Genomic DNA, 27,262 nt, shown 5'->3' with positions numbered 1-27,262 from the left:
AAAGCAAGAGAAAGGGAAGGCAGCAAGCCAACATAACCCTGTATTTCCCAAAATGCTGATAAATCAATAGCGTATACACAACATATCCCCTCAGTAAAGACATGGAAACTATGAGCCAAACTGCTGATTCAGTGTTCAGGATGCAGAAGGATGATTACTGAAGTCTGCCAACTACTTGCAGAACAGGAGGAACGCTACACATAAAACCAGATAAAAAACAAGGTGGGGGGAGGATAAAAATAGTAAAGCAGTTCTACTTCATGTAACTTAAGGAAGTATTTGGCAAATACTGGCTCCCCTCAAGTTTGTGCACATTGCCCTAACAGTGCTCAGTCATTGCAACTGGTTGCCTGGGGGGAAATCAGTGAGCAATTTGCACTGCTGGATGTTGTCACAGTGGAAATCAAAATTAAGAACTAAGAAAAGAAGTTACCTTACCTCCTTTGCCTCACTACTGACACATCTACATGGTTAAAAAATAAAAATAAAAAAACACCACAACACTAAAACCTCAGCAGGTATAAACACAGTGCACCGATAACTTCACAGCTGTTCAAAGAAATGGGGTAATTTCATCCAAAGGAACCATGATCGTCCAGGTTAGCATATACGAATACGTAAAAGCAGCACTGCCAAGATGGGCTTGTACACGGGAAGTTTTCTCTTGCTAATGAGCTGTGGCCAGACCAACCATGTCCAGTGTTACATAGGATTGTCCTACAGCATTTTGTTGAAAAGCAGGTAAAACAGTTGGCTGCTTCTTGGGTTCATTCTTACTAGGTTCTGGCAAGCTCTCAGAAATCAGAAATTCCCTTGTTTTAACAGAATTTCTAAGGTATGGGTTGAACAATGTTTTTTCACTGAAATCTTCCAGCTTTAAAACTTCTTCATTATCACTTTCTTCATTTTTAACTGAAATCTGTTGGGTTTCACGTAAATCGTCTTCCAGCATTTCTATGGGTTGGATTTTCTTGGCTGGTATCAAAGCTGAATGCATTTGACTTCTGAAATCTTCACCGGTAATTACATAAGGCATAGATGGTGAAAGGCATTTAGCAACTTCATTTTCTTCATTATACTGTATCTTTTTTTCTCCATTTAACAGAGTTATTTTGTGTTCGGAGATATTTTGTACGGCTGTTGCATTAGTATCAGTACACTCAGAAACATGGTTTTCACAGTTCATTAGCAATAATCCTTCATGATCTTCTTCAGGAAAGCAATCTTCCAAAACATTTAAGTCCTCCAGGCCTAAGGTTTTATCCTCGTATGTCACTCCCTTCAAAAATGAATTATTCTGTCGGTGCAAAGAGATGAATTTGAAAGTTACATAAAGACAGATAATGTATCAGAAGATCTTTTAATATATATTTGCACTTGATCTGTTTAACTTTTAAAACTAAAAGTATATTAATAAAGAGTTAGTGTGCATTTCAGCTGTGATGCAGTTATATTTAAATGAGTATTAAAAATTACATTGTTGTTCTATCCATTTGTTAAACACTTTCATATCATGGAACCTGAACTATTTCCATTTTTTCCACTCTAAATAACCCTTTTACAGACAAAATTTTAAATCCCATTCTCCACAGATTATGCTTTCTACAGAGTCCTGATCAACTCCATTCAAATAATCATGAGAACTTCAACAAGCATAAATATCAATAAATTAAAAACATGTAAATGTTAGTACAACTGTATACCTCAGGATTACCAAATCTGATTATTTCTTGTACTAGACTTTTTTTTGTGGAGAAGGGAGGAAATATCCAGATGTGGTGATTTGAGTCAATAGACTCAATAACCTGTGAAAAATTGGCTGTATTTTATGAGCCATGTACACCAATAACTTCATAATTCCAAAACATTATTTCTTGTTATCATGTAAGTAAGAATTAAATTACTATACTTTATAAAGATGCATCCTTCTACTCGTTTGAAATATAACTAAGAGCATTTTATAATACTTAAAAGAATGAAATCAAATACTCTTTTTCTTTCAGTTAGTCATAAAATTAATGTTAGAGAAGGAGTTGTCTTCCGTCCCTTTGATCCCTTCTTTAATAAATAAAATGTCAGCTATTACCATGGATGCATCAAGAGGCCATTCCACAGCAACACTCTCCGCAGGGTTGGGTATATCAGGCCAGCAAACCTTTTTAAACCTAATATTGAGAAATAATGTTTATTCAACTGATGAAAAATAGATTATTAAAAACTAAAGGAACAAAAATCAAAGAGGTCAAAATACCAAACTTTCACAAAGGAAATTTTTCTTATACTAACACAGTACTTTTCATTAAAATCATTTTCCCTCACATCAATTTTTATTAGAAAAGATGTCAAGTAAAAATCTTGTTCTACAGAGACATTGCAGAAGATTTGTTAATGCATAGTCAACTTTCTGAACATGTGGTAGTTTAAATAATAGTATGCCAGAAAAAGGCTGTATGTAAAAGCTGCTGTGATCATGTTTCTGGTAGCTCCTCAGTGAAAAGCTACCTTTGTTCTAGTGAAAATGTCCCTAACATTACACCACACTAAATTTACACTTAGTTCTTATTTCATCAGCAGATAAAACACAATAGATGAAGCTGTAGCTTCACTTTTTACTACTCTGATGGAGTAGTAAACAGGAAACAAAATGAATCATTCATATTACGTTTAATAAGCGAACGAAAACCTGGTCATAGTTTGACTTTTTACATTGCACTTCAATCCACACAATAATATTAACACTAAAGTACATCTCAAAGTATTCTCCAGGATCAAAGCATCATTTCCTACTTTTATGAAAAATCAGAATATACAATACAGATGAAGACGGAAAACTGTTGGAAATGACACATCACATCAACTATACTTACATATCAACTTATCAGTTTTCATAGCTAAGAACCTCCCCAAATATTTAAGATTATTAAGCTTATGATTAAACTTCAGCCCAACAACCCAGTCATTCGTCATGCTACATAAAAGCATATTTTTAACCTTAACAAATCATCACAGCTATCTTTGGGATCTTGCAGTGTCCCCACGCTCCAAGAGAGCAATTTAAAATCTGGCAGGGGACATCTGTAACAGTAGATGAAAGCATTACATTTCATACACAGATAATGGATGCAAACTCATGGATCAATCATCCAAATGCTTCACATGATGAAATTTTTAGTTTCTTAATGACTCCTTTACAGTCACAAAGTAAAGAAAGTAATCTTAGTGTAGCTAAGCAATACAGGTTACATGAAACATGCTCTAGTGGTGTACTTGCAGATATATTAAGAAAGTATAGGAAGATTTCTGTCAGCTTTATTTGGCATTATTATTTCAGTATCTGACTTAAACTGCACTCCCCTCACCTGATTGACCACAGAATTGCAACTAGCATGTAGCATCTGCTATAAACTGATACAGATAACAAGTAAATCGATTTATCCTTTATTTTCCCCATCTACTGCACTTTCTAAAATTAATATTTATTTTTGGACTATAGCACATTAACTACAATTACAAGATATTTAGGCTTTTTCAGTTGTTACTCCATTAGCACTATTTTCTAATTTGACATTGGTTTGAAACCCAGCCCAGAAGCATTTAGAAAATAAATTTAAAAATGGGCTTTTTACACTTAAAGACTAAATTCAGTTTCAGAAGATGAAAAATGTACTCACACGTGTTTTTTCAAAATGCATGTTATCCAAAGGCCTAACAGAAAGAACATGCTTAATCCAACGGGTATAGCAATGAAAATAATGTCTTCTTTATCTTTCGAGGAAAAAAAAAAAACAAACAAACAGATGTTTATAATTTCTTTATGTATTCCATTAAGACAGCTGATTTTCAACATCAACCACCTAATTAGCACCATTTTAAAAGTTTTGCCAAAACTAGTTAAAGTTACTCGGAATACTGCCATACTCGTAGAAAGTGTCAAAAGATGAGTATTTTGCATCCAACAAGTCATAGTTACTAAGCCAGAAAAGCGGCCTATGCTGGAACTTCTCAAAATATCTCAGGAACAGATGTATCAGATTTTAAAATTTACTTCATTTAATTGAATCACACAATAAATCAGATGGGAGGGGACATATGCAGTTCACCATATCCAACTTAGAAATTAGAATCAGGTTGTCTAGTGTCCGTGTTAGTACCAAACCAATCTTTGATTATCAAAGTCTAATACCTCTCTGGGCAGTTGTTTTAGAGTCACCTAAAACTGCTGTACAGTGCCACTTCTACCTGTTAGTACAAAATAGATTTTAAATTTAATGCCAGAGGTTGGCTTTAAATATAAATAAAATACAGTTAACTCTCATGACTGAAACAGACTGTTCCGATTGCCAACCTTGCTTCCAAGTACCTCCCAACATAGGTCCTGATAGCAATAGAGACCAAAACTCAGCACAGCCTAACCTATGTTGTTTCTGAATGGCAAACTAGAAGATGAATTTACAGGCTGAAAAAAAAAAAAATAAAAGGAATTAGCTTCATGTCTCATGACCTGTTCAAGGACCTGTTTAGCTCCTGTACTTTTACATATATCAGTTCAGCCAACACTGTGAATATTAATAAATATGGAAAACATTCTTTCAGAAGCAGGAAAGAGGAAGTGTCTGAAGTACCAGCACACAATCGTCACACCAATCTCCACACTAAAAATCTGGCTCAATGCACAGCTATTCTAATTCTAGTAACTCAAAAACATCTGCTTTTTGAAAAACTGTAAGGTGCTCTATCCCATAACTGATGGCACACAAAGAATACGATGATCCCCCAAAGATCCACAGTATTCCATGGTTTTACTGACAGCAAAAAGAATTGGCATTTTGATCTCTTATCCTGAGGTTTTAGTCTGTAAAGATGTTCAATGAGATTGAGTTAAATTCAGCAAGTGTTGGTCAATCTTCCTTGTCTTAACAACCATTAAAAAGAATAAATAGATAAAAATAACTCTTACAGATGCCTAAACAAAGAAATCTTGTAATCTTGTATTTCCTACTTCAAAACTCCTTTTCAAAATAACAGTAACAAACCTGGAATATTACTTACTGAATTTCAAAGTCTTGAAGGTTTTTTGCTCTCCACTGGTTCCACCAGCTCTATTGCTTGCCATGATATAGACAGTGTATTGTGTATTAGCCTGTAAGGACTTCAGTCTGTGGTGCAGAACATCAGAGTTCACCGTTTCATCTTTTTTAGGAAAAGATTTAAAAAAAAAATAAGATAGTGTTATATCAGAACTGTACACTTATTTATCATCTTTTACAAAGATGTTACACAGAGTGTTTTTAAAGATGACTGAACAACTTGACAAAGTGACCCTATCAGTCACTGTGGCAGAATGCTTGTTATCAAACAATGCTTGTTGATGTTACTTAACTGTTTGGAGCAAAAAACAAACCGCTATGTAGTTACTTTTAAAAATAATCACATTAATTATTTGCTAAATTTAAAACATTTTAAAGTATTTTATCACAAGAAAAAAAAAAAAAAAAACACACCAAAAAAAGAAACACCACTGGCTTCTGAAATTTATTTCTACAACCTGTGGAACCTAAACTCAAAAAGAAATTGAAAACAGTTGGTGAAATTTGTGTTTCTGCAGCTCATAAAATTTAACTATATTTTTAGTTCATTGATCATCCAAAAGGATGCAGCCTACCAGCACTGCAGTATCACTCCAATAAAATTAGAGGAAGTTAGCCAAAAGCAACACAATTTTTCCAGTTTCCAAATGCTTTTCTGAATAGAACTCAGTGTTTCGAATACCCTGTCCATTCCTGGAATTGGTATGATATGTTTTACTTTAACTTTTTCTAAGCAGGACATACATGTATATCGTAACATTTTACGTCTGCCAACAGAATTAAGAACATGTTTGTGTATTATGAAATTAAAGGATTTTCTGATAAATGAAATCAAAGCTAATACATCACCATTTAGCTCAGCCAAGAAATGCTCAGGAAATAGATACACTGCAACATACCCTGAGATTGAGCAAAGTTTTTCTTAAATCAAGGTTTGAAAAGTACAGTTCTGGAGTTAAAAGGCCATCAATGAAATCACCTTTGCGCAAACTCAAAGTTCTCTCTTAGATGTGACAAAAAGATGTGATATCAAGGAAGCCTCAAAAAACGACAGTACAGTTGGGTTTTGCCTTTTAAGACTAACTCCCATGAGTTGCTATTTAGTAATATTTTCCTTAAGAAACTAATCCGATGTCCTAAAATGGGCACAGTGTTTCACGTGAGAAGCTTTGCAATGCTTTACAAATTTTGCTTTGTTTGAGGCTGCATGTCTTAAGGATGACCCTGCACAAAACATTCAGCATTAACACATTCAGGAACTAACACGGCAAGGAAGTAGAAGACTAAATCTGACATAAATTGTCATAGCTTCATCTTTCTAACTTACAAATTACCAAAAATATTCTTGCCCTGGCTCTGAACTGGTTATCCAGAAGCAACTGAAGAGATGTCAAGATTTGTAAATTTGAGATTGTTTAAAGAAAGATGTTAGGTTTCTGCTAACAGTGATGTCTAAAACAAAGAAGGAAAAAGAACAACTTATAAGGCATTGAATGATCCAACAGTACTCTTGATAAACTATTCAGGAAGAAGAAATTTAGATCACTGAAACAAGTCTCACAAAAGATTCTGCTGAGATTCATGCTAGATGTTCTGAATAGATAGGATTATACTGGTTATTGACACTTTGCATGGATGCTATTTTTGATATAGGCGATTATTAAAAAGGTGTGCTACCAGCCTACAGAGCAGGAAAGCAATATCAAACTCAAAACATTAAGCTCATCTGAAGGAATTAATCTAAAAAATTATGTCCATAGAAATTATTTCCTGGCAGATTGTTTTTGCTTTTTGGCTATTGTTTGCTACTTTGTTTTTATTTTGAATCCACTGTGAAAATAATTCTACCAGTAAATTTCTACCATACTGTTCTAGAAGTTCAGGACTTGGGAAAGGCATCCTTCCAAGGACAAACATGGAACTTATAAACTTAATGAACCCTCAAGTGCTTCAAATTCTTGAATTGGCACAGAATCTATGCTTTGCCAATTTATTCTAACCGCAGATTAATTCCTCTGTCTCTACTACAATTTTTTTCAACTGGCTCCAAATGTGTGTCTTGACAGAGAGATCTGAAGAAGGAAAGAGACTAATACTTATGTAAAAGTGGAAAACTACAAATATCTGGCAAATAATACTTTCTAATTTGGCATAAACTTTATTTTATTTTTTAACATTATGGAGAACAGGTTGTAAAAAGTCTCTCATATATTAGCTGCCATCCAAGTTGAGGAAAAAGAAGAGGAATGGCAATGCTGTTACACACTAAGTTTAACAACTGAAGATTCAGCAGATCTGGATCCCATCAAAGATGCAGAAGGGATTCACTATTAAGATTCACTAACAGAAAGCTGTATTGTACAAAATAAATTCAAAACAGACAAAGAAACCAAGCAAGAATAAACATGCAATATTAAAGCAAGGACTGTTCACTAGAATTCTCCAACATCTCAGCTAAAACTATCAGTCCTTTATGTAAGCCAAATTTTAGTAACAGTATTTTCAGACATATTTATGTAACAAATACATAATAACAAAGTATAAAATGTAAAATATAAATACGTAATAACAAAGTATGCTAATAGCTACAAAAATAATTATTATAATCAGACAGCAGATTGTCATAGCCCTGTTGTAATCTTTGATGTTTAATGTATACTTACTCAACTCTTTTCCACCTTCAGGTTTATAAAATATTGTATAGTTAGTGATAAAGCCATTTCTTTTATCTTTTGAAATCTCCTCCCATTTTATTACAACTTCATTTTTGCCTAGAACATCTGTATCAGCCACAGGACCTTCTGATGGCTCTGCACAGAAGCATCATAAATTAGAAAAACTGTCTACATGTCACAGCATTATCCATATGTTACCTCACACATACCAGGAATATTAAGAAAGCAAATGTACAAGTAAATGTCTTATTAGTGCTCTGACATAGACCCAAACTTTTATCCTCTTTCCCATTCTGTCAACTTTTAATACTGTCACAGCTCACTATGACCAGGAAAGCATTCAAAACCAAGTTGTGCTAGTATTATTCTATCAAACAACAGTCTATTACCTCTTCAAGTAACTAACAAGAATATACTGTGAAATGTGTGTGCACATTTACACAGATCTAAAGGCACAGACATTAAAATTTTCACCTAAAATCTTAAAATTGTCAGTAAATTAGATTCTTGCAGCTGCCTGTAAATATCACTGCATTCACATTAAACTTCTACAAAGAAATATTCCCTTCCTGCCTCTGAAATGCTATTTCATTTACAGTTTCTGTTCAACCATAAACTTCATGGGTCCTTACCATTTTTTTATATCCAGGACAGCACATATTCTCTAATATTATACAATGGGACAAAAAGCAAGCTTTTCAAACTATTAATTTTATTCTGTGAGTAGAATCTCTCTTTTATTAGGAGCACAACTAGCTCAGTCAACTGCATCATTAAAATCAAGTGTACTTATATATCCAAATGCAGCTGCAGCATTTAAGAGATGCCAGTTAAATAAAATAAAATAAAATAAAATAAAATAAAATAAAATAAAATAAAATAAAATAAAATAAAATAAAATAAAATAAAATAAAATAAAATAAAATAAAATAAAATAAAAGTCTTTTTAGCTATACTCTTTCCAAGTGTGTTGTATACCCTACATACGCATTGCAACCAATGGATGACTTTCAAGCAGAGCTGTACCTGAACCTTCCTCAGCATCTGCTTCTGTCCTTCAGTAATGCCAGTACCTAATTTATCAAAGAAAATACAACCTAACAGACAGACTACAGCATACCTTTCACAACATCATGAAATACGTACCTTTTTCTTGAACATAAGTTTGTATGGAATATGGAGCTGCTACTTTATTGCCATAAAGAGGATACACTGACATGTTATAGCATACAAATGGTTTAAAGATTTCTGAAAAAAAAATGAAAGAGTACTTTCACAGTTCTCCGCATAAAACATATAGATATAATACGGCTTACAGTTTTGCCTTTGTACTTATAACATGTACTCTGCACGCTGATTTTTCATGGAAACTACATACATAGCCAGATCATTACTATTCAGAGTTTATCAATTAAAAAAAAAAAAGTCAGCCCCTGCTAGAAAATGGTGAGCAGTTCCTCACCTCTTTATCAGTGCATTATAAGGCCACTGAAACCTCTGAGGAATGCTTTAGGTCCTAACACAAATGTGATTACATATCATAGAATCATAGAATGGCCAGGGTTGGAGGGGACCTTAAAGAGCACTCGGTTCCAACCCCCCTCCACCACAGGCAGCGACATCTCCCACTAGATCAGGTTGCTCAAAGCCCCATCCAACCTGACCTTGAACATCTCCAGGGACAGGAAAGATTGTATGATTATATATAACATGCCAAGTTGATCAGTCACTCCATTTGCTTATTTTAATGAAAAATTCTCTCTGAAATTCTCTTGTAGGTTTCTTATTCTCTAAAACATGTGAAGACACAAACTTCTCCCTTGAATTCAGATTTTTCTGTTATAATAGACAGTGCAAATTTCATGCTAGGCCACCAACCTACCAAATTGCTTAAACATGAAACCTGTATCCTAATCTAATATGAAAACAAACACCATCTTGCACATTTTGTGAAAATCTGAGAGTTAAAAATGCTATTAAATTACTGGTGGAATTTCAATAAAGCATGAAATAAGGTTGTTTTTTTTTAATGGTCTGAGGAAAGCTGCATGAGTTCAAAACCTTTAATATTAAATTTTATACAATCTTTCAAATCTCAATAATATTACATTTTGTGCATAATGTGATACAATTTACAGTATGATGTTCCAGATCAGGATAAAGGGGGAGACATTCAGATGTGGGTGATATGAATGCAGATGCTCAATTCCTGTTAACGTTAGGTATCTTGTTCCCTTTGCTCCTTTAAGCACATATGTTAAATCAGGTATGAATGTGATCTATTTGACTTAAAGCAGAACAATAATGCAAATGTTATTTTTAAAACAGTTGCTTGCAAGCTCATCTCCCTTTGTTCTTTCTGGTCTACTTATAAATAAATATACATAAATGCCTATGTATCTGTATGTTGTTACAATCATAACTTGTAAATGAACATACTTTTGTTAGCTTTCCACTTTGTAGAATTTGATATATACTGCCATGATCTACTGAAAGGATCTGTCTCCAGCTCCTCATACCACTCAACGACATATTCAGTTACTTCTGGTTCAGAGGCTATCCATTCCACAATCATTTCTTCATTTGTTGTAAAGGTCCTTACTGTTTCAATAATCTCAGGAGCTAAAAATTTAACAGAAAATGTCAGCAATTCTATCTTTGTAAAAACTGCAGCAAGAATACAGTTTAGTTAAAGCAACCTGGGGTTGCTTCTTTAGAAAGTATGATGTTTAGCTAAGGTTAAACAAAAAGTGACTTTATAGATACATTCACATAAATGTACTCAAAATGCCTTAAAATGAAGCATGTAAGAATTTTAACAATTAAAAGAAGGTGAGGGGGGCCAAAAAAAAAAATGAGGTGGTGATACCTATAGAGATTTACACGTACAGAATCAATGACAGGTCCCTGTTTTGGGATCCAAATTTCACAGTTTGTTGGCTGCAGCTAGTGCATATAAGCAAGCTTTGATCGGGGCATCAAAAGGCAAGAGGAAAACAATAAAACAAGTAAGCAGCATAATGAGTGACAGTGAAGCAAAAGTGAACCATCAGCCTGTAGAACAGAGGTAACAGATGCAATTTGCAATTCACAGAATCACAGAATTTCTAGGTTGGAAGAGACCTCAAGATCATCGAGTCCAACCTCTGACCTAACGCTAGCAGTCCCCACTAAACCATATCCCTAAGCTCTACATCTAAACGTCTTTTGAAGACTTCCAGGGATGGTGACTCCACCACTTCCCTGGGCAGCCTGTTCCAATGCCTCACAACCCTTTCAGTGAAGAAGTTCTTCCTAACATCTAACCTAAAACTCCCCTGGCTCAACTTAAGCCCATTCCCCCTCGTCCTGTCACCAGGCACGTGGGAGAACAGGCCAACCCCCACCTCGCTACAGCCTCCCTTGAGGTACCTATAGAGAGCGATAAGGTCACCCCTGAGCCTCCTCTTCTCCAGGCTGAACAAGCCCAACTCCCTCAGCCGCTCCTCGTAGGACTTGTTCTCCAGGCCCCTCACCAGCTTCGTCGCCCTTCTCTGCACCCGCTCAAGCACCTCAATGTCCTTCTTGTAGCGAGGGGCCCAAAACTGAACACAGTACTCGAAGTGCGGCCTCACCAGAGCTGAGTACAGGGGGACGATCACCTCCCTAGCCCTGCTGGTCACGCTGTTCCTGATACAAGCCAGGATGCCGTTGGCCTTCTTGGCCACCTGAGCACACTGCTGGCTCATATTCAGCCGACTATCCACCAATACTCCCAGGTCCTTCTCTGCCTGGCAGCTCTCCAACCACTCATCTCCCAGCCTGTAGCTCTGCTTGGGGTTATTGCGCCCCAGGTGCAGGACCCGGCACTTGGCCTTGTTGAACTTCATGCAGTTGACCTCAGCCCATCGGTGCAGCCTATCCAGATCCTCCTGCAGAGCTTTCCTACCCTCAAGCAGATCGACACACACACCTAACTTGGTGTCATCTGCAAACTTACTGAGGGTGCACTCGATGCCCTCGTCCAGATCATCGATGAAGATATTAAAGAGGACCGGCCCCAGCACCGAGCCCTGGGGGACGCCACTAGTGACTGGCCTCCAACTGGACTTGACTCCATTCACCACAACCCTTTGGGCCCAGCTATCCAGCCAGTTTCTAACCCAACGAAGCGTACATGTACGCCAGTCCAAGCCAAGAGCAGAAGGAGAAAAGACCTAGCAACATCAAGGTAAATAAATAAATATATATATATATATATATATGTAGTTTTTTTAAAAAATCATGTCACAGCATGGGGAAAAAAAAAAAAAAAGAGAGAGAGATACATTTATTGAGGAATACAAAATCAGATGGAGAGGTAGTCAGCAACCGCCAGGACAAGATGACATCACGTCTACATATCCAATTTTCTGATTAGACTGGAATTTAATTGAGCAATTCCAGAGGGGCACTTCTACTTTTTTCACAAACAACTGATATAGAAGTGATTCAACAGTGTGTCAAATGCAACTTTTCTCCCAGATCATGGGTAGGCAGCCAGATGTGGCAATACAAGGATAACAGAGATATCAGAATTAAGCATAAAAGCCAAAGAACAAAGCTGCTGTGCTAGAGCAATGCAGCTTTGTGTCTGTGTCAGTGGGCAGAATCGGTTACTTTGGGAATATATACAAAGTAAGAATAAAGACAATGTTTCTCTCTGCTTCCGTTAAGGCATCTTATGGACTTCTATCAAGCACATCTTTGTTTAAATAACATTATTAGATGTAATGGAGTAACCAGTTTTATGGCAGTGTAGACAGGTGAGATATAGTTTGCTGAGAATATAATTTTATATTCAGGATTGAAACATACCAACAAAACAGAAAGTAATGTGACAAATTTTAATAACACATCAGCAAATGCTGGTATTTTGACAGTGATAAGTTAAAACAAAAGTTAAAACAATAATCGTCTATAAGATTATTAGATCAATACACACTCTGATACATCAAATATATCAGATACACAACATCTGACAGAAAATATGACAACCGGTGAGATAATATTGTTCTAGTAAATAGTAATGGACTATACATATCTTTATACATCATACGACTCTCTATATGGTTCTAAGACAAAAGTCCTTAACACCACTTTGCTTCCACTATAACAGAACTTAAACAGAAATCAAGAAGATAATTTCTTTGTAAAGAGAAAAATCTATCACAATACTTAGAAATCTTACGTTTTTCATCAGTGGATGGAATCCTCAAAACAGCTGCAGGAGAACTTCCAGCAGAATTATAGGCAGTAACAGATATTATATATGCCTCTTCTTTTAAAGGTAATACAATTTTCTTATTGGTGGTGATCTTTGTCATCTGAAGCGCAGCATTGTTTTCTGGAAAATACTGTATTTTGTAGCCTAGAATTCTCCCAGGGTGTGGAATGTTGCCTAGTAGCTATTAAAAAAATGTATTAGTAAGCGTTTCACAGCATTATTTGTATTATCAAAACTATATATTTGACTAAAGACCACTGAATCTCTATAAACTAAAAATACATATGCTACAAAGATATGGTGGGAGGGATGGGTGGAATGTCTGCGTTGTTTGAATGAAGACATAGTCTAACTTACAAGAAAGTCCATTATTTCGCTTCTCAATATGGATTCCTCAGAACATCTCACTACTTCAGAACAGCAATCCGGGAAACACTTAGCATGTTTTATTTCCAGATTGTTATTAATGTTATTTTGAAAAACATTTCAGAACACTACATTTCATTCTAAGAAGATATGTTACAAGATCATAGAAGAGTGTAACTCTTAAAAGGCTTTTCAGTTCTGATTTATTTCAGTGAGGTGTTTTTTTCCTGATGACAACAAATCCCCCCACTGGTTATATGTCCTACAACACTAAAACACTCCAGTTAACCACCAGCTGCAGTATATGATTATCAATTCATTAAAACCATATATACCTTCCACATAAGATGTACAGGTCTATTTCCAGCTGGGTGTGAAGATTCAATTATCCTCCACAAATCCACTTTTCCTGAGGGAGCTATTCAAAAACAAACAAAATCTTGAAATTTGTTATTATTACAAAGATAGCATAATGTGGAAAAAAATAATCAAAGAATTTCAAAAATAGTCTGGGAGCAACTTACTAAAAAGAGCACTTTACTTCTATTTCTAATGTTGTGCCTTTTTTCTCTAACTAGTACAGCTTTTCCCTTTTTATGCAGCTAGCAACTTCCCTCTTCAAAATACATATATTTTTTCAGATTTCTGAAACCACTTACCACTTAACACTCACAGAATATTTATTTCATCTTTTTTTGTTGTTGTTAATTGCTGTATTTTACCAAAGACAGACATATTACTGAGATTAAGGAAAAAAAAAAAGAGGAAGTACTATCTCCTTAGACGACTATGGTACATTTACTGACAACATTACATAAAATAGCAATTAAATTTTTTTGTTGTTGTTCTTAGAATATGTGATAGACTCTAATAGCTCGGTTCATTTTGGAGTAAACAGTGCTAGAAAGAGGAGCTAAGAAAGGTTCATTGTGTGTGTAAAAATACTTGATTTATGTAATAATTTCAAATTTATCAATGTTCTAGTCACTTATTTAGGCTCTATTTTTTAAGATTTTGGACATTAAAAAGTTCTCTCTAAACCTATGTATCATCTCTCATAGAATTTTTTCTTGTTCTTTACATATGCTTCCTTCTGGTTTGTTTTGTTAAGTTTTAGAGATGATTTTCTAGTCTTATGTCCTGGTTTTGACTGGCATAGAGTTAATTTTCTTCACAAAGGCTCAGATGATGCTGTATTTCACATTTACGATGAAAATAATATTGCTAACACACCAACATTTTATTTGATGCTGTGTAGTGCTTACACAGAGCCAGGGACATTTTTACTTCTCTCTTGCTGCCTTGCCAGTGAGCAGACTGGGGGTGCACAATAAGCTGGGAGGGAACAGAGCCAGGAGAGCTGACCCAAATTGATCAAAGAAATATTCCCTGCCATATGACACTGTGCTCAGCAATAAAGGCTATGGAGAAAAGAAGGAAGGGGGGAACATTTGGAGTGATGGCATTGTCTTCCCCAAAAGCTGTTACACATTATGAGCTCTGCAGTCCTGGACATTGCTGAACATCTGCCTGTTGATGTAAAATCATGAATGACTTCCTTGTTTTGCCTGCCTGCATGCAGAGCTTTTGCTTTACCTAGTCTTTGTCTCATGCCACAAGCTTTCCTGCTTTTACCTTTCTGATTCTCCTCTGTATCCCACTGAAGGGTAAGTGGGCAAGCAGCTGTGTGGTGCTTAGCTGCCAACCAGGGTTAAAGCACATTATCTTGTTTTGCAACTGGTAATTTAATTTCTCTGATTCATGTTGCTGGACATACTTGCTACACTGCTTTTCTGCTACTATCCTACTTTGCACATGTTCGTTCTCCATGTACACCCTAATTCTTCCTCTCTTCCTATTTACTCATTTTCTTCCTTAGCCTTGTATTTTTTGCATTTAAATTACCTTTCAGACCTCTTTCTCTCCTTATCTGTCTTCTAGTTTTCCTTCTTCTATATTTAAATAAAATACATGCTTGTTTTGCTTAAACAACAGAATTATAAATTCAATAGATTGAATATGGTGAAAATACTGTTTGCTATTATTAAATCCTAATTCGTCAAAGAATACCCAAAGAAAAGCACACAATATAGTTACCCTACCTTTATCCTCTGTGCTTGCTGTTTTCTCTCTACACCATTCACTCCAGAATTTTGATTCAACACCAATACACCGAACAGCAACTGAATACTCTGTGGAGTCCCACAGACCTGTGAGATTAAGTGATACTACTTTCTCTTCAGAAGTCACTGCGACATTGTCAATTTCCTGTAAGCAGATGCATGAACAAAAATCACTTTTTTTTCCTTTTAATTTCATTTTTCTTCATAACATCTTCTTGTAAAATTCCAGAATAAGAAGTTTCAGCCAAAGGTCTGGGCTGATTGACCTTGTGGCTTGAACTGTGTGCAGCTCACAAGCAACAGCAGAGCAGCTGTGCTGGTGCAGGAGGTCCTGGATAACCGTAGTTCCCAGCAGCAGGGAACTGTAGCGTTTGTACTGTGCACTTAGTCATATGGTCTGAATTTTTGGGTAGACCTGTGTGGTGCCAAGGGTTGGACACGATGATCTTTGGACGTCCCTTCCAACTCAGCATATTCTATGATTCTATGAACTGGGAAGTAACTGAGGACTGCTAAAGCCAATGATCACCACAGGTAATTTGCACCTTACAGCAGATGCATCCCCGGGGAGGCAGTGATCACCTGAGTCTGTGAGCCAGCAGGATATAAATTAGAAAATATAAAATTCCGGTACTAAGTTAAAAAAAAAAAAAAAAAAAAAAAAAAAGCATGGAAAATGGCGCCTTTCAATGGTGAAGGAAGACAAAAGCATGAGAAGTCACTGATGCAATATCTTCTTGGAAAAGTAAGGACAAGGTGAGTAACTTCCTCTTGTCTTAAAAAGGTCCCACTGAAGTGGGAAACTAGATCTTTGTTCCAAAACAAAAAGTGAAAGGAGACATGAAAATATTAGATCTGATGTATCAACCCATCTGGATTGACAACACAAAGTAGAAGCAAAAAATAGGCACTACGGAAAGATTTAAGTGTTCCTGTACAGAACAAGGGGTAGAATCACTACAGTAACATTAGTGTTTTCTCCTCCAAAATGCAAAAATTGATCAATAAGCTCTCCAATTTCAAACTGAAACAGGCTACAATTAATTTTCAAGCTGGCCTAAATTCTACAATGTCAGCAAAGGTAAGTAAGCTTTGGAGTAAGGGAGATTCCTTCTTGGGAGCCAATTTTAAACAGTAATGTCATGTAAGTGTACAATACTGCCAAAAATTTGTGAAAAAAAATTCTTGCCTTCTACCAGTTGAACAAAAAGTGAATCATACTATAACAAAATGCAAGCACCACTCCTTTAAACACCGGAATAAGAAGCACACTGCTTAATAAAACAATCTCTAATATCTGAAATTTTTAGTCCAACCTGATCATAAGAAACTGATTGCCAGAAATAGAAAACTACTTCAGTGAGAATGAATTCATGGACCTACAACACTCTGGTAGATAACAAGACTTCTTAGCCAACCTATAGCAAAAAGAACTTCAAAATTATTGTTAATCTCCTGCAGAACATTAAGTAGAACAGCAAATATCCCAGTCTAGCTTTTTGTTACTTGCCAAATGGCTGTGAACAATATTTAATTATAAACTTAGTGCATGCAGATAGAAAAACTGGTAATTTTTTATTTTTTTTTAACTCAATAATTACAGTATACAGCAAAGTACTGATTTTTTTTTTATTATTATTTTTTTGGGGGGGTAGGAAGGTTTAAGATTAAGAAAACAGCTGTCATTTGCTCAATCTTTCTTTTCCATACTTGTTCCAACAGACAGAAAAATGGCTTCTATATCTAACTGATTGTTTGATGCTGTCTTCATTGGCCATTGCCATTGGATTGACTACAGTAAAAATGTTTGCCATAAGAACATGAGGAGGATGCTAATTAAAAAGCACTTCAGCATCAGGAACTTTAGGTCTGACAACTACGATTAGTTACCTTGGTGACTTCTTCTCCTCTCCCAGAATTAAACTTATAATATGTTAAAAATAAATTAATAACCAAGGCCAAGAAAGGCACCTCAGTTTAATGAGCATAAAAAAAAAGGTCAAAGAACCTGACCTATTTTTAAATTTGAAGTAGGAAATCGTATGACTGGAAATGGATTCACTTCCATACTGAAAAGGATTGGAATAATCCATCTGAAAGAAGCCATAGTCTAAATAAAATTGTTTTCTTACAACACTCCTTCATTTAAGTGTCAGAAAGGTAGATTCAGAAAAATAACTTCCCTCATTTTCTATCTTGCAAAATTTATACTTGAAAATTAATATATAATTAGTCCCTCTTAATCTGATTCAATTACTGTAGTGGGGAGTAAATGCTGTTTTCATCATCAGGATGAAACAGGAAAATAAAATAATTTCACCAATTGTGTTTAACCGGTCATACCTTAGCCTATCACAGAAATATTCAGAAGTATGGTATGTACCAAAAGAGACATTGATCAAAAGGAGAGAAAATTAATCCTATATAACAAAACAATGAACTTAAGATCATGTATATCTAATTATGCTCTGCTGAAATGACAAGCTTTTATCATTATATCCAATTAGTTCTTCCCTCTTTTACATACAGCTTTCTATAACATTAAGAAATTAGACACAAACAAGTCCACATTCAGAAAAAAATGTAAGCAGCTTACCGAAGAGTTTGAATACAAGTTTCTATATCGAACCTGGCAGTTTAAATATTGTGCAGGTATAATATCCTCAGGTATTTTCCAGGTTACTGTGAGCAACTGCTTTATACCAGCAATTTTTTTTACGGAAAGTATTTCAGGAGGTTCAAATTTCTCTAGAATTAAGAAAGAAAAGTATTAGCAGGTGAAAAGGGTTCAGAATACAAGTTCAGAATTGGTCTACATGCATTCCAAGAAGTTTAACTACTATCCTGGTAATGTACATTCCAGCAGAGAATTCACATGATGATACTCACATATTGATTTCACATATTCACATATAGAATTCATACATGATTCCATAGACTTAACTCTACATATGGGAAGTTATCTGTAAGGGAGATTGCACACAACTAATTTCATGCTGACAAACACACTCTCAAATAGATGTGCAGATTTCTTCTGTCTGTATTAGTGCTGAAGAACACTACCAGAGTCTCTTCTCAAAGACAACAGCAGGGAGAAGAAAAGAAGTGGGGCAGGAATGCTAAGGTCAAGCCCTAATTACAGATGAGGGAAGAGTTCAGTTGAAAAGGATTTGAAGGTGCAGTAAGGTGAAGGAGACAATGGGAAAAGGATAGATTAGCACTGAGAAAAGAGATGGCTGGTACAGAGGATATGGAAAGTGACAAGGAGCCACAGCAGGCTTGAACACAAGGAATAAAGGAACACAGGGCTGGAGAGTTGACAGAGTGCTGCACCAAAAATACACAGCTAAAAGCATTATGCTGGCTTCCTCTGAAAGAGCACTACTAAGCCTTTTGAGCTCTTTGCATTGATTCTAGGATAACTGGCTCTTTACACTTCTTTAATATAGTTAAAACTTGTGCCTCATACAACTTCTTGCGCAGTACACACAGCTGCTTCGAGGATACCTGTAAAGTACTGAGGAGCTGAATGTAACATACAGGGTGCGAACAGAAGCACACTACTGTTACTGTGCTTATGTTATTCACAGTACAGCTCAGGGAAAGCCTTCTAGCTGGGAGTCAGCCTAGCTTCACCCTTGATACCAATATCTCACATGAGCCAGCAAATCAAATGCAACTCCACAACCTGCCACATGCATCGGGAAAAGAACGATTTTAGAGGGATGTGCATTGTTGCAGGGAAGAGTGACGATGCTGACCTTACCTGTCTGATACCAAAATCTTGTTTAACTCCACCAAAATGAATAGAAGAAAATGCAGCAAAGCACAGAGGGAGAAGAGGTAGACAAAACAGTACCATTGCTTCCAGGAATTACAGAATAGAATTATAGGTGATTTATTTATTTTTCCTAACCAGAAAGTAGAACAGCAGAATAAATGATGGGCAGATCTGCAAATAGGATATGATTCATTTACAGCCACATACTGCACTGACATCTAGTACCACTCAAAAATACGCACAGTCCAAATACCACTTGTTTGACAAATAATTTTAGTATAAAGCCTTTACTTGTTAATAATTAAAAAACTTTGTAATTTACAATGGCTACTGCAGACATTAGCTAAAACACTGTTGAGGTACCTACTCCATGTTATGACTACAACTGTATCATTTTGATCACCTCTTTGTAAACCGAAGAAACTGCTGAAAATTGCTGCCTGTTACAAGCAGTTCAAAGAATCTTACACATTAAATGCAAACAGTTAAAATACAATGGGAGATTTGCTTCACTAAATTGGAAGCACCCAGATTTTAACAAAATAAAAACTGGGAGGAATAAAACATTTTAAGTACTTAATAACACACATAATTTCATAAACTTTGTAATTTTATGTGTTTTTTTTTAGGTAGTCCTGGGTGGAGCCAGGAGTTGGACTTAATGATTCATGTGGGTCTCTTCCAACCTCAGATATTCTATGATTCTATGAATTTTAACTAGCAATTAAAATGAGATTGTACTTCAAAAGCAAACCGATTTAAAAACAAATGAAACCTAAATAATTGTGTCAAAACTTACAATGAAAAAAAAAAACTATTTTCATATTTTCATTCTACAAAAACTAACTTTACATACAGAATTTGTCCCAGAGACCTCTAGGCCATATTCTACAGAAAGGGAAAAAGAATTGTGAAGGTGCCATCAGTTCAACATAATCTGCGCTGCCACCTTTACTTAATGCTTTTTTAATTACCTATGCTTTCCATAGTAATAGGAACACACTCTGATATAGCTTCACCCAAAACATTTTGAGCTTTCACTTGAAAACAAAAATAATTACTAAATGGAATATTTGGGTGACGAAATGAGCATGACTCGGTTTTGCTTCGGCAGCTGGAGAACTCTGAGTCCGGCAGAATCAGACCTTGTGTATTCTTACTAAAAATTAAAAGAGAAAAATAGCAGGAGTTAGCCGTTAGAAGATTTTCTCAGAATAACTCTGATTATTAGGTTGGGATTTAATTATTATATGTTTTTGAGGATGCAGGATTTTTTTTAATACTAAAAATCTCCTTAGGTAATACATGCATGCAAACAAACGTTCTTTCCTAATTGCACTGCTCCTGCATTCACTCTATAAAAACTAAACCCAATAAATTATGCATATGTATAGCCCACAGGGACTCAGCTTTAATTGCCATTAGTAAGACAGCAAGTAGTAATGAAAAGTAAAAGTGACTTAATGGGGGATTCATAGGTTATTATTATTTTAGATTAAAATCAAAGAGCAGTGAAATAATCAAGTCACTCCACACAAGACCTCCTTTAATAATATGTATGTAGACACAGCTAGGAACACATGCCTCATGACACAGCTACAAGATAGCATGCGGACCTGCTGCTGGCCAGAGACGAGCCATGAGTGACACTGCTTGGGCCTCTGGGAGGGAAGATTGAAGAAGGCGGGGCGGGGGAGAGAAATCAACAAAACCAAGAACAGCTGTGCAACAGCACCTGGGAGAGAGCGATGAGAAATGTGAGAGAACCAGAGAAGCAGCCGTGCAGCCCCCAGGCGAGTGCAGCAGGAGGGCAGGAGGTGCTGCAGGCAGGCAGCAGCAGTTCCCCTGTGGCCTGTGGAGGAGCCCCTGGTGGAGCAGGCTGTCCCCCTGCAGCCCATGGGTCCCACATGGAGCAGATCTCCACGCTGCAGCCCCCCCATGGGTGGAGGAGCCCCCGGTGGAGCAGGTGGATGTGGCCTGGAGGAGGCTGCGGCCCATGGAGAGCCCCCGCAGGAGCAGGCCCCGGGCCGGAGCTGCAGCCCGTGGAGAGGAGCCCACGCAGGAGCAGGGGGGCTGGGGGGAGCTGCCCCCACCCGTGGGGGACCCGTGCTGGAGCAGTTTGCTCCTGGGGGATGGATGGACCCCGTGGGACGGAGCCGTGTGGGAGCAGGTCTTGAAGAGCTGCTGCCGTGGGCAGCCCCCGCAGGCTCAGTTGGGGAAGGACGGCATCCATGGGAGGGACCCCATGGGCAGCAGGGGCAGAGAGGGACCAAGAAGGAGCAGCAGAGACAAAGCATCAGGGACTGACCACAGTCCCCATTCCTGTTCCTCTGTGCTGCTTGGAGGGGAGGAGGTGGAAAAGGGTGGATGGGGAAAGGCGTTTATGGTTTGCTTTTAGTTTCTCACTGCTTCCTCTAGTTTCTTAGTAATAGGTAATAAGTAGGTCTCCCTGCGCTGAATCTGTTTTGCCCATGATGCTAACTGTTGAGTGATCTCTCTGTCCTTATCTCAGTCCTTGATTCACTTTTCAACATATTTTCTCCCCTTTTCCATTTGAGGAGGGGGAGTGAGAGAGCAGTTGTGGTGTAGTTCAGCTGCCCAGCTGGGTAAATCCACCATAGTAGTCATATAGTAACACAAACAGGGAAATTGATCTAGATGGTTAATGGTTAGATTTTACTGGAAATAGATCTGCAATTCACTGTGTGGTTAAAGAAAAAATTGTGCTGGTACAGGAAGGAACAGTATCAATACTTATTTTCAACATCTGGCACAGTTTATGGTTTCACGTGTTCAACTGGTACAAAACATAGAAACACTAGAAGCAGTAGGAAGTTCTACCTAACAAAGGTGGTCTAAAATGTCGAGCCTAAAGTAGAGACAAAACTAAAGATATCTTCCTGTCCTTCCATTTGCATAAAAAGATGTAATATGCTAATATAACTTACAATAAGAAAGTATTTCCTTTGGAGTCTACATTCCTTCCATTTCTCAAGGACATCTTAGGCATTTTAGAAAACTTCATGCCAGCATATTATCTACAGCCTCAAGCAGCAATATTATGAAAAACACATTGACGAGTGTATTTGATAAAATCTGTGCTGTTGCCTTCAAAACTGTATCTTGAGATTTGCCTTGAAACAACAGTGATTTCACTATTTTCACAGTAACTTATGAAAAAGTAAGCTCCTAAGCAAAATCTAAAATTAAAATTGAAAGAATCAAATAACTCTTCTCTTATAATGGGGTTGTGAAGATGCTAAAAAGCACAAGACTGCATAACTTGTATTTGTAAATGCAAATCCCCAGATATGAGGATATGAGCAGACCAAAAAGGACAACTCTTGATTCTTTCACTGAGACAGTATGACTCCAAAGACTACTAGGTTAAAGCCTAATGCTGTCAGATGCTATTGCTGTTGCTCATCATTATACTTTACGGTTTGCATTTTTTCCCCTACCCTAAAACAGCCTTCAGATGAGAGGTCTGGTTGTCAATCACTATACCTTAGAGTACTATACTACAAAAAATGCTTTGAATTAGAAAAGCACCTTGAAAACTTATTTAATGTAAAATAAATAAAATCTGAAATACCCCTATGTGCAACACCTTAGTACAAACTGTTGTATATGTTATTATTAGACAGAACAACAGGGACTTTAATGGTTTTAAGGGGGAATTGTTTAAAGTTGGGGAAGAAGGCATCTTTCCCCATTCAAACCAAGGACAGTTGGTAAGTTTCTTGGTTACAGTCCAACTAAGTGCCTCCATTCTGACTCAGCAGTAGAATATCTTAAATGATTATATTTGTACCTAGGCTTACTCAGTTTGACCTAGTTAATAATGGTATTTCAGGGAAACAGGGGAACATCAATTCCAACAACAAGTTGTGTGCTGAGTTAAAAGCATTCATTATGTTTACACAGAGTACTAGAACAGTATCAGGTTGTAACTTTTTTAACCATTATCAATCCAAAATAAATTGTGCTTACTGAGGAATGCCATGACACCGAACTACATGATGCTTCCAGGTTTATTTTAAACAGAAGTGAGAATATGATGGGGAGGGAGATAGCAGTCTTACCCCAGCACCCCAGTTCCTGATACATCCAATACTTACATTTTTCTGTAAAGAGTATAGGTTGTTGTAAGATTTGTTTCTCTTCCTGAAGTCCAGTTGCAGGTAAGTTCAACATTAAAGTAATAAATACAGGAAATATTTCCTGGCGTGTCTGGTGGAACTACAATGACCAAGGAGAAAAAAATATTCTTATAAACAACTTTAATATAAAACTTACTATGTTAGTCAGAAGGCCAAGCTTCACTATGTGGCTTTCACAGAACTCCTTTTTTTTTTTTCTCTTATTGCCCTCAAAACTCTTCACAAAACCAAAACCATTCCTTCTTTCCCCAGGGAAGCAGGAAGACTGGCTCCAACTGATTCTCAGAAAGTACTTAACTGAATGGGCCTGGAGGTATTTTTATAGTAGTTCATTAAACATATCAAAACAAAATATATTTTGTCCTGAATGTCTAAATACACTCCCTGTAAAGTGTCTGTAGGTAAACACCAGTCCAGCCACTAGCAGGAAAACAAAGATACAGCAAAAATGTACAAGCATTGTCTGAAAGATAAAGCTCCTCTTGGTTCCTTCTCAGAATACCTTGCCACATACCTTACTAAAACTGCTAAACTAAGAAGCCTGGATGGCCTCAGACTGCGGAAGACAACTTCCTGGAAAATGTATCTATGTGACCTTGAAGCAACCACTAATTTCACTTATAAGCAAGATGGCACAAAGGAAACAATCCATAAAAATGTAACACCCTCAAAGATACCTGCGTTAAACACAGACTTCACTCACTAGAAGAAATCGGAGTTGAAAGGAAGAGAACTGCTCCCACTGAAATACACTGACAGAAGTATTATTTTGCAGAAATGGCTTCTTCACTGTTCTACCTAGCACATTTCTTAAAAAGATCTTTTTGCTTACAGCACACTTCACTTTGCAAACCAGCAATATTTTCTGCTGTTCTTTATTCTGTGGGTTTATTTCTCTGCATTTACCGCTTCCTTACTAGAATGGAATCCCCATGCATGCATTAGTATAAAATGGACTTAACCTGCTCAGTAAAATAGAGAAGTAGTATTTATATTTATCCTGCAACTTTCTCCAGATGAGACTATGATTATAATTTTTCTGGAACAGAGGATTGGAAAGGAAATCATCCCTTGAGAAGGCTTAAGTTGGCTAGGCTAGACATGAGAAATAATCAAAGATAAGGATCTAGTTGTCTCTGAACTCAACAAAAACCGCCCACTGCTTTAGCTGGTCAAATCAGGGTCAGATTATGGATTAGCATCAATAAGGATTGCCAAAAATTTCATGCTTTAGTTTAGGAAAAAAAAAAAAAAAAAAGATACTTGAATAAAAGGTCTTATAATGCCCCAAGCCAAACAAACAAGCAAACAAAACTAGGTCCAAAAAAAAAACCAAGAACATGACAGTAAGTTACGCAAAAATATTAAAATTTTTGTCCCATATTTCTACTTACAGCCAGATTTAACTTCTGTGTGAACCAAAAGTTGTTCTTTGCCTAAGTACTTGATGAAACATTTCACATGTGCTTTGTTGTAAGTGAAATTATGGATGATTACACTAGATACAGTCTCATTCACAATGTTATAGTTTTCCTGAGCAATCAATTCATGATTTAATTTCCAGATGATGTGGCTTGCATTTCTTTGAGGCGTGTAGTGTTTTCCAAGAACACAAAACAGTTTCAGGGTGGATCCTCTTTCAATTTCAGGAGATGAAGGAAAAATGTCAGCATCTCTGATAGATTTTTCATCTAAAAGCAAAATTAAAGATATCACATTACCTAGATCCTTTCAACATACCTGCGAAAAAATGCTACCTTATTTTGCCATCAACATATACATGTATGTCTACACATCATTTAATTTGATTTTTTTTCAAATGGATTTCAAATAAAATTGTCAGATAATCCCTTGAATCAGATTTTGCTGATACTGAGTATGTAAACTCAGTTTTTACAAATTACTATCTTAATACAGGTATTGTATAAGAATTATGTTTCCATACTTTCCCAGATAGAGTGGAGAAGGTTCAACTCGTATGTTCCTTAATAGAAGTAAATGAAGAAAGGAGGCTGTTGCCATTTAAATGTTTTTAAAAACCTGTATATAAAAAGTACACCTGCAATTTCATTGTATCATTACTATTGAGTATGTCAGGAAGTACATCAAACTGTTAAGTTTAAAACCTATAACCAGGCTGCAGTATATTTCAATGTTTCATTAGGATTTTACCCTTCACAGAATTTAAAATCTCAAACACAGTGCAGGAATTGTATGTAAAATGTACACAAAAGGAAAACACAGAAGGAGGGTGAAGGAATGAACTCAAAGATCTCATAGAGAACTCAAAAAGTGTAAGAATCACCCAAAGGAATCCTGCAAGGAGCTATTTTATCTATTTTACTGTTGCTACTTGTTTCTTGGAGCCAAATTTCATAAATAAATCTGCTAAATAAAAAACAAACAAAAGAACATCTTTCAAACATAGAATTTTGTTTTGCTGGAATTAAGAAATTAAACCAAATATTAAACTTTCTTCCTTGTTTTCTGCTAATTCTCTTCTGGTGTATTTTAACCCTTATGTGATTTGATTCTGTCTATCTTTTTGCTGTCTTTTTGTTTCAAAGTAATTTATTTTAATTTCAAATTAATTAAATAAAACATAACTTTGTTTTTCATACTGCTACACAGTTTCCTGTGTATCACATATAAGCATTCAGCTGCCCTGCTTCATATAGTTTAAGCTTCTGCAAACATACGCATCCCCTCTTCCATGTAATCCCCAAACAATTTGAGATGCCATTATGTAATACACTACTGTTGTGTGTTAAATTATATGCGACAAATTGCATTGAATTGTCAATTACCATCAGTCATTATTTCAGTCTGGCCTTGTGATTTCCTTTTCTAACCTATACTATTCAACTTAATCGGTATAAAGTGCCACTGTTGTCACAAGCAGCATTTTTAATCCCCATGTCACTGATTCACCCTGGTGCTACTCCCTTCCCATGTCAGAATGCCTAACTGTGTAAGAGAACTACAGGGAAACTGAAACAAATGAAAAATAAGAGCTTGGTGAAAATGCACATAGTTTTCCATGCAGATCGGTTTTGTAACCACTTCAAAACCGGCCATACAAACAAGCACTGCGATGGAAGGAGATGGAGATCCAGAGGCAGAAGGTGAGCAGGACTACAGTGTTTCTCCCAGCTTCAGCAGTTACGCAAGCTTCAATTGACAGTGGAGCTGCCTAATTTATTTTTAAAAATGACATTCACATACCATTAAGAAACTTGTAAAATTAGGGATAATATAAGAATGTTAGTGGTCATGGCATGAATTTATGAAAAAAGTAATATGTGACCTAAACCTGTCCCGAAGCAGCACACATTAACTGCTCTTTTAGTGCTCACATGTTACATAAATGTTAATTTGTTCCATTTACAGATCTTCAAAGTTAACAGTCTTGACAACCTAACAAGAATTGAACTATGTATGGTACGACTTTCTGGTGCAGGCTCCTCCTATATCCTGTGCAGCAGAGAAAGAGTTACCCAGGTAAGCTTTAAAATATTCTTTTTTAAAAACACAAAAGAAAACAAATCCAGGCTGCAACAATCATAATTTGCATTCCACAAAGAGATCAAGAATGCTATAAATTAATTTTTCACACTACTGTACACTACTTAATGTGCACAGTATGGTTCTATTTTTAATTATATATTTTTTTCATTTTAATAATGCTTGGACATTTTACTTGGTGAAAGACACCTTTCAAAAAATTTTCTTATGGCAAGACAAGTGCTAGTAATAAGGAAACAAACCTGCTATAGAACTTCCGCAGAGCAAGACGAACATCCAAATCCAACAGTTGAACAT

The 27,262-nt window shown here is 36.3% G+C and overlaps 1 protein-coding gene across 1 annotated transcript; it reads right to left on the bottom strand.

Annotated features, from left to right (window-relative positions):
* Positions 1-499: 499 nt before the first annotated feature.
* On the bottom strand, positions 500-27,262 carry IL31RA (interleukin 31 receptor A; the record flags this gene model as incomplete). The annotated part of the gene is made up of 15 exons (XM_084305664.1): positions 500-1,297; positions 2,087-2,165; positions 3,672-3,765; positions 5,050-5,190; positions 7,751-7,897; positions 8,909-9,010; positions 10,202-10,384; positions 12,972-13,188; positions 13,709-13,791; positions 15,476-15,641; positions 18,093-18,244; positions 20,252-20,436; positions 23,399-23,519; positions 24,835-25,131; positions 27,208-27,262. 15 exons carry the CDS (start codon positions 27,260-27,262, stop codon positions 668-670), a joined length of 2,652 nt encoding a protein of 883 aa, XP_084161790.1. The 3' UTR covers positions 500-667.

The sequence above is a fragment of the Netta rufina genome (assembly GCF_964035555.1).
Source record: "Netta rufina genome assembly, chromosome: Z".
NCBI classification, from domain to species: domain Eukaryota; kingdom Metazoa; phylum Chordata; class Aves; order Anseriformes; family Anatidae; genus Netta; species Netta rufina.
Note: the sequence above shows the minus strand (reverse complement) of the source record. Positions and strands in the feature narration are given on the sequence as shown.